Source organism: Castanea sativa, chromosome 11 (assembly GCF_040712315.1).
Source record: "Castanea sativa cultivar Marrone di Chiusa Pesio chromosome 11, ASM4071231v1".
In the NCBI taxonomy this organism is placed as follows: Eukaryota; Viridiplantae; Streptophyta; class Magnoliopsida; order Fagales; family Fagaceae; genus Castanea; species Castanea sativa.
In genome coordinates, this window is record NC_134023.1 from 24,623,043 (window position 1) to 24,631,881 (window position 8,839).

Consider the following 8,839-nt stretch of genomic DNA (forward strand, 5'->3'; position numbering starts at 1 on the left):
CTGTTTTTTTTTACCAAAACTGATCCAACCCATTTGACAGTTTGTTCCTGTTGATGACTTTATATGCTTTTAGCACCAGTTTGTTGACTCCGTTAGTAAGAGCTTGATTTCAGTCTTAATTGGATCTTTTCACTCATTGCTTTTGAGTTTGTTTAGGTACAATTTATTTAGTTTTTTGCAAAAATTTGCTAAAATATTTTACTTTGAAAAAATTTAAAAATATGAAAAGATGCAGGAAAAAATAAAATTTTAAATAACTGTACATAAAAGCGGATGCCAAACTCACTCCAACACTTTTTTGGCCTTAGCTGTTAATGACCTGATCATTATTCCTGGTGTGAAAAACATTAAAAATAAAAAAGATTAATTTCAATGTTAATTGGATCTCTTGACACCAACACTTTTTGGCCTCAGCTGTTAAAGCTATCCAGGTCTTCTTGATTATTCTTCCTAGCGTGAAAAACAAAAAAAATAAAAATAAAAATAAAAAGGAGAGTTTGGGGAAAGAGGTTTGTTGGGTAGGTGGCGTTTAGGTACAGAGAATTTACTTGTGTTGCACGAGGCTTTAGCTACTAGTGGGTCATTGCTCAGTTTGTTTATGGATTTGGATGTTATGCAATATCTTAGATATTGCATTGGGTGCAATTACACCACAGCCTCATATCAATTATTATCACTTTTATTTTTTAATTTTAACTTTTTAAATTTTTTATAACTTTTTTTTTATTGAATAGTTGAGTTTGAAAGTTTATTTTTTCAGCCATCAATCCTTACAGTGTATTGATATTGCATCAGTGGGTCATGACAGTCGGCAGATGATGGTAATGAGTGGATCAAACACTTGGCCACTAATGTCAGGCAGGAAAAGTCGATCCCTTTATTCCTGGTGCTGTTTTCAAAAGATTCTTTGGCAGTTTAGCCCTATTCATAACCACGTTTTGTAGCTCTACACAAAACGAAAGGATAAGAGTGAACATTTTACATCATTTCTCTCTTTCCATTAATCTCCAGTGTTTACAATGAAGAAAGCAGAGCTAGTTCTCATTCCTTCTCTGGGTATTGGTCACCTTGTATCAATGGTAGAGATTGCAAAGCTCCTCGTTGATCGGGATCACAGGCTCTACATCACGGTCCTCATCATGAAACAATCATTTGACCCCAAGGTTGCTGCCTACACTGAATCTCTCAATCTCAACGCTTCCTCCTATGCAGAACATATACAGTTTATTGATCTCCCAGAGTATGTTCTAAACCAAGAAACCAATCCCATGATTTTTCTTTCTTTATACATCGAAAGTCAAAAACCCCACGTCAAAGAAGCAGTCACCAATCTCAAACAATCGAGGTCAGGTTCTAACTCGCTTCAACTCGCCGGATTTGTGATCGATTTGTTCTGTGCAACGATGGTAGACGTCGCCAATGAATTTGGGGTTCCAACTTACGTGTTTTTCACTGCAAGTGCAGGTTTTCTCAGTCTCGTGCTTCATCTCCAAACCCTTCGTGATGAGCACAACCAGGATACATCCGAGTTATTCAAAGACTCAGATGATAAGTTGGTCGTGCCGAGTTTTGTTAACCCAGTCCCGGCTAGGGCCATAATGCTAAGCAAGGAAGGGGCATCTCTGATCCTTGATTGTGCTAGAAGGTGGAAAGAAACTAAAGGCATCATTGTGAACACGTTTATGGAGCTTGAATCCTATGCGTTTCTGTCCATTTCTAATGCTAAAAATACTCCTCCAGTGTACCCAGTGGGACCTATCTTAAACTTGAAGAGCGACGATAGTCATGTGGGGTCCAGTGGATCGGACGATCAAAGAATTGATGATATCATGAAGTGGCTTGATAATCAACCTCCATTGTCTGTGGTGTTCTTGTGTTTTGGGAGCATGGGGAGTTTGGATGACAATCAAGTGAGGGAGATCGCACAAGCTCTTGATCGAGGTGGGTTTCGATTTTTATGGTCCCTACGCCGACCCCCTCCAAAAGGTAAGATTGCACTTCCCACTAATTATGAGAATTTGGAGGAAGTCTTGCCAGAAGGATTTTTGGATCGGACAGCTGGGATTGGAAAGGTCATTGGTTGGGCACCACAAGTGGCAATCTTATCACATCCTGCAATTGGAGGGTTTGTGTCGCATTGTGGGTGGAATTCTATATTGGAGAGCCTTTGGTTTGGTGTGCCAATTGCTGCTTGGCCACTTTACGCTGAACAACAGTTGAATGCCTTCGAGATGGTGAAGGAGTTGAATTTAGCTGTGGAGATCATGTTGGATTCTAGGAGAGATTTTATGATTGATAATCAAATAAATGTGGCCTCAAAGGATGTTGCGAATGGAATAAGGCAAGTAATGGAGAGTGACAACTTGATTAGGAAAAGGGTGAAGGAAATGACTGAAAGAAGTAGGATGGCCTTGATGGATGGTGGGTCTTCTCACTTTTCATTGGGACAATTAATTGATGATGTTATAGATAATATGCCATGAGCTAATTGTACTTTTAAGGTGTGGGTGTGTGTTTGAAGGCATTTTATTTTAAGTTTTTAAATTATTTCATTTCATTTCATTTATTTTTGAAAAAATTACATTTTTCATCTTAAATTATCACTTTGATTTCAATTACACTTAACCCCTGAACATCGAGATGCAAGTTTGAACCTTCAAAATTGAAATTATGTTTTAGTGCCCTCCTATTATTTTGTTTTGGTGTTAAGCTTGGCAAAACTTAGCATTGAAATGTCAATTTATCCATTTCTACAATAAAAACTTACTATTAATGAGTAAATTGGTATTTTAATGCTAAATTATGTTAGAATTAATAAAAAAAAATAGATAGTAGGAGGTTAAGTATAATGTATAAATTATAATTGGAATTGGACTATTGGAGTAGGGGGTTATTGTGCACAGTTCAGTAGTTCAGAGAGTAAAGTGTAGTTCAGATAATGGTTTAGGGTAGACAAGTGTAATTGCTCTTCTATCTTTTTTTTTCTTTCCTTTTAGACTTAGCCCGATCTATCCTTACCAAAGGAATCTGTAATATTTGCATTATCTCTTAAATAAATTTTGGAGGCAGAAAAAGATATTTTTAAATAATAAAATATTTTTTTTGTGTTTTTATTTTGTTATATGGGCTTCCTACAGATTTGCATAAAGAATTAGATTACAAAGATATATACCAATACATGTACATCATTGATACAAATGCGTAAGTTTATTAAAAACAATATGGGTTAATTTCAGTTTACCCACTTGTTAGATCCATTTTAATAGGCACATGTAGTTTGGAAGTTATCATTTTTTCCATATGAGGTAACCTTTGTTAGCCATTTGTAACCCACCTCTCCCCTCTTAAACACTTTTAAAACATAAAAAATAAAATAAAATGGATCAAAGGGCACTCATGAGAAACTTTGCCTCTAATTCAATTTGACCCCCACATATAGTTCAATGACAAAAAAAAGGACAGAAAGTAAAGAGCAAAAGAAACAAATAGCTTCCTTCTTTAAACACCAAAAACAAAACAAACCTAGAGAGAGATCTCCGATTTCTAATACTGTGCATTGCATTTTCGCATTTTCAATTTTCATTCCAAGATCTCAATCCATTGTTCCACAACAGTACACTTTTTATTTTTTTGGCAGAACTGAAAAAAGACATTCCTTTTTTTTTTTTTTTTTTTTTGGGATGTGAATACCAAATCTATTTCCATTTTTGTTCAGTGTTCATTAAATGAGTTCCACATTGCAACAATTTTTTTTTGTCAAATCACTATTTTTAACTTATTATTATTATTATTATTTTTATTTTTTCAGGAGTTATGTGAGTTTTTGATTTCTATATTTAGCTCAAGAAATAGTATTTTTCACTGTTATTCTTTTTCTTCTTCTTCTTCTTTCGTTTTCTTTTTAATCTGATCTAGTTCTCTAATATGTTGTGTATTTGTGGAGGGGTAGGATGCTATGTGCTTGCTTTTTTTTTTAATTGGTAAAAAAATTATGTGGGAATGTATTAAAATGGCTTTCAATTTGTTTTGGTTATTTTTCAGATGATGGATCTTGGAGTTCATAATAGTGAGACAAAGTTTTTCTTAAGAGGCTATTTAATCCATTTTCTTTTATGTTTTAAGTCTTAAAAGTGTTTTTCTAAAAGAGAGGGGGAAGGTGAGTTATGAAGGGTTAATAGAGGTTACCTCAAGTGAGTAAAGTGACAACTTTCAAACTATGGGTAAATAATATTAAAATGGGTCTAACATGTGGCTAAATAGTAATTAACCCAAACTGTATCTACTTTAAAGAAAGTGTATTGATAATATCATTTGGCAAAAATTAATATAATTTTTATAGTAAATAATGTATAAGATAGAATTTTTATCCAAACTAAAAATAAATTTATTTATTATTAACATAATTTGAAATAAATAGCATACTTTTAAATTCCTTGAAATTTTTGGTTGTTATAATTAGAGTAGTGTTGAGGACCACAATGTGACAAATAATCCCATTCCATGAAAAGTAAGGAAGACTATGGACCTTAACAAAAGAAGACCTAGCTTGTGAATGACCATGAAGGCCCAAAAATAAGGAAAAAATAATAATAAATAAATAAGAAGAGGACGCAGACTTAGGCCAGAAAACAGGTCCTCCATCTTCAAGGAAGTAGATCCATTGAGAGAAAGCCTGAAAATCTTGATAAGGATGCAAACATCCTAGAAGATCCTGAGAACGACATGGGCGACCCAGAAGATAGGCTGGGAACAAGTCACTCACATGTATCCTTGAAAGAAGGAAAAGAATGAAAGATTCGTTAGATGTCCTATCAAAATGAAGAGGCAAAGAGAAGTAAAAGGGACAAGTGGTGTCCTCGGGTTCAGAACCTGACGAAGGAACTAAGGGACCTTGATCAGGGTAGAGGACAAGCAACAAAAGGGAGGATGGTTAGAGGCTTTCTAAGCTCACCCATTGTAAGGAGGAATCTATGCCATCTCTGGAAAAAGGTCAAACCAAGAAAAGTCAACATCAAGGCCCTAGGACCTTGATGTGTCCTTTTAAAGCCTTGAAAAGAGGACCTTGGTTTACACATGAGAAAGCCAAGGTGTATGTTCAGATTCCTAGCAAAAGTCATTAAATATCTAGCAAACTAGATATCATCTTTGCAACCCATGATCCAAGCCCATGGAATTTTGAATTGGTAGTAAGGGAGAAGTGCTTTAGTCAGTAGGGGAGTGATTTCTAGTGAAATGAGAAACTTGAAGTTTTCTCTTGGTTAATGTATTTTCTTAGAATGCATGAACCAATGGTTTACTCAATTCCTTCATGTGCATGGCATCTCTCCTCAATTTCCTCTCAACTATCATTTTCAATTAAAGCTGTCACCCATTATATTGAAGGTCCCACCTACTCCTTTGACTTTGCAAAAAGACATCTTCCATTTGTAGTTTAAGCTAAATACTCTTTTTGAGTTATAATTGCCAAACTAAGCTAAACCTTTGCTCAATGAACTCTTTCAGATTCCTGTCAAAGGATATGGTTTTACCCAGCAGACCAAGGACATCTTCACCTAGGGGAACCAGACTGTGTCCACTATAAAAGGAACACTAAAGCATAATAGAAGGGGGTGGGTTCAACGGTTCAGAGGGAAGTTCTAAGAATTCTAAAGGTTCAACAGGGGAGAAAGAAGAAAAAAGGAATAAAACAAGAGAGCCAAAGAGGAGGACTTTGTCTAATGTCCTTGAGGTCCTTCAAAATATCACTTAGCTTCCAAAGAAACATACAAAAACATGCACACATCAAATATCACTCTCTCCCACAAAATCCTCCTCACTTGGCTGCCTTGGAAGGAAATGTCCAAGCAAAGCTACTTGGACTTGAGTTCCAAATCCCACAAGTCTTGTGAAAAAGCACTAAATTTGTGAGAATTGGAGCTGAGGACCTTGTGGCTGACTCATTTATATGAAGTTCATTTACATATATGTATATGCTTTGGAATGTATATCCTAAACTGAGAAACTAACAACTATCTGAGGATATTTGTATTGTATAGTTGTTCTTATGCAAGACCTACAGAGGTTAAGGGAAAGGACAAAAATCCATTGTATAGTAAGCATGGAGAAAGATCTTGTGGCCTTGTGGAATTCTATGTGACTTGTGCATAAATCGATTCATATAAAGACCTTAATAGGCCGCAGAGAACCGGACACAGTCCCAACCTCTACCTCAGCCCCTTCTTAGGGCCTAGTTGGATACTGCTTATTGCTGAAAACTGAAAACTGAAAACACTGTAACAAAATAATTTTTAAATGTGTGAATAGTGCTGTAAGACTCAATTTTAAAGTTGTTTTTGTTGAAAAAAGTACTTGCAGGTCCCATGAACAATGCATGAGACCCACAGAAAAACAACGCAAACATAAACCCAAGTTGGGAAATGCTATCCAAACTCCACCTTAGTGACTTAAGGCCTCACATCAGCATTGAGCCTACGAACTATCTTAAAAAGGGACTCAAAAGTAGTTTTCTTTAAAAAAAAAAAGGTTATAATTAGGGTTAATTTCGTTTTGTAAATTGATTATGCCAATTCAATTCCTACTTTTTTTAGGACAATTTATTGTGACCCTCACTATCATCTAACTCATGGAAATGCTAACGTGTCCAATGAATCACCTATTTGCCACTCAATTATAAATTTATAATACAAAACTATTTAACTTGCATAAAATGGACAACTCAACGGCTTAGGTGACACAATAAAATGGTTTCCATTTGGCCGTAAAATAATGGTCCTTTTGGCGTAAACAATTTATGAATTCAATTTCAGTCCCAGAATTTTACACTCGGTCACCCACCACTTTGAGCATAGAGAATAGAACCTTACCAGCCTTGCGCCTACCATTGAACCACCCACCCCCACCCACCACAGGACCCAATTGACCACTTTGACCCACCCAGCCACCTTGAAACCCAATTTCTCCAAACCCACTTCATTCATTGTCATTAGCGACGGAACTATGCTTGGTCCAAGGGGGGCATTGCCCAATGAGAAAAAGTAAAATATAAAATATATAAAGCTTAGTTTTGAATTTTCATGCTCAATTTTTGTTCAATACTTACATGTTTTCACAAAAAGTACTCTTTCTTTATTCAAATTTTTTATTAGATTTTGATTCCTTTTGTGGATTTTTGTTTGGGTTCTATAAGATTTGTGAAATTTATTTTAAAGCATTAGTATAGGATAATTGCAGCTTTTTTCTTTTCTTTTTTTTTAAATTTTTTTGAGAAACAGCCCCAAGTGGTAGATCATTTTATTGCTAAACAGTCAGAAACATAAAACTTAAAAACATTCAGAGAAATAGTATCTGTCCAAATTACAATTGGAAAAGACATTCTCACTCTCTTGGCTAAAGCATGAGCCAAAGTATTGCCTTGCCTGAGTGCATGATAGGGAGAATTTCTGAAAAGAACTAGCTAAAGACAAGATGTCTCTAATAATATGGCCACAGGAAGGGTGCGAAAAACACTTGTTCTTTATAGCTGAGATGGATACTTCTGAGTCGCCTTCGAAGACTGAACTGTGTAGCTGTAACTCTTGGGCGAAGCAAACTGCTCTTCGTGATGCAAGGGTCTCGAGGACAACAACTGAGGAGGGTAAAGGCATAATCTCGACCAAAGCTGCTAGAACTTCTCCCTGAGAGTTGTGAACCACTATGCCAATACCTGCTGCATTCAGATCTTCAAAAACTGCCCCATCAAAGTTGGTTTTGACAGAGCCATGTTTAGGGGGTTTCCAAATTGTACTCCGTGAGACTCTTTGGTGATTACGCCAGCTGTGCTGCTGCTGGAATTCTTGGAGGTGTTGTCTCACGAATCCCACGACTTTCTCTAGTGGTACAGCTGGTTCATTGTTTCGGCATTTATTCCTTCTGATCCTCAGAGACCAACATATCATTGCAAAGAGCTCCGAGCCACACGTGCTTGAAGCTGTCAGGCCAAACAGATCAGAGAAAGAGGTTAGTTTATAATTATCAACCTTTAACCTATGAAAATCCTTATCCCAAATTAGTCTAACACGACTACAACCCCACATGGCATGAATCACAGTCTCTTCCTCCATTTTGCAGTACTGCATAAGGCTGAGTTCACCACTTTCCTTTTCACCAGATTATTCATAGTTGGAAGTGAATTTGTACATGCTCGCTAAATGAAAGTTTTCACTTTATTCAGCACTTTCAAATTCCATACTCCCGACTAGAATTTTTTTGATTCCTCACTTCTTGAACCTGATGCAACTGCCTTATTTTCAAGATCACAGAAAAGCTGGTATCCTGATTTAACCATATTGTACAAACCCGAAGTCGATTTTGGCCAGAAAAGGATGTTCTCTTGAGGGGTCGTGCAAATAGGTATAGATTTAATTCCTTTGGTTTCAAAAGGCTGGAATAGACTATCAATCAACAAACATCCCACCACCCCGAATCTTTGTCTAGCAAGTCTGTGACCTTTGCATCAGTTGGCAGAAAGGAAGGAGTAGATACCACCTTACCACAATCCACCCCAGGCAACCAATTGTCATGATAAATGAGAGTCGATCTACCATTTCCAATTCTCCATTTTGCACTAGCAGAGATAACCTTGCAAGCACCCAGTATACTCCTCCATGCATAGGACCTTGATTTTGTTTTTTCCTCCAAGATATTTCCGGAAGGAAAATGCTTCATTACAACAAAATGTATTTTCAGTAACGAAAAAATTCGTTACTAAAAGTCTACTTTTTCGTCACTAAGAACCTTTAGTGACGAATTCGGACTTTTACTGGCGAAACTTATTTCGTCACTGAAACCCCGTCACTAAAAG

The 8,839-nt window shown here is 36.4% G+C and overlaps 1 protein-coding gene across 1 annotated transcript; it reads left to right on the forward strand.

Moving 5' to 3' along the window:
- The first annotated feature begins 665 nt into the window (after positions 1 to 665).
- Positions 666 to 2,557, forward strand: LOC142614874 (putative UDP-glucose flavonoid 3-O-glucosyltransferase 3). Its single transcript, XM_075787519.1, has one exon. It carries the CDS (start codon positions 1,020 to 1,022, stop codon positions 2,481 to 2,483), a length of 1,464 nt encoding a protein of 487 aa, XP_075643634.1. The 5' UTR covers positions 666 to 1,019; the 3' UTR covers positions 2,484 to 2,557.
- Positions 2,558 to 8,839: the final 6,282 nt, after the last annotated feature.

What these genes read in the sequence shown, in the direction of transcription:
- LOC142614874 (XM_075787519.1), top strand. Translation starts at nt 1,020, where the DNA reads ATGAAGAAAGCAGAGCTAGTTCTCATTCCTTCTCTGGGTATTGGTCAC.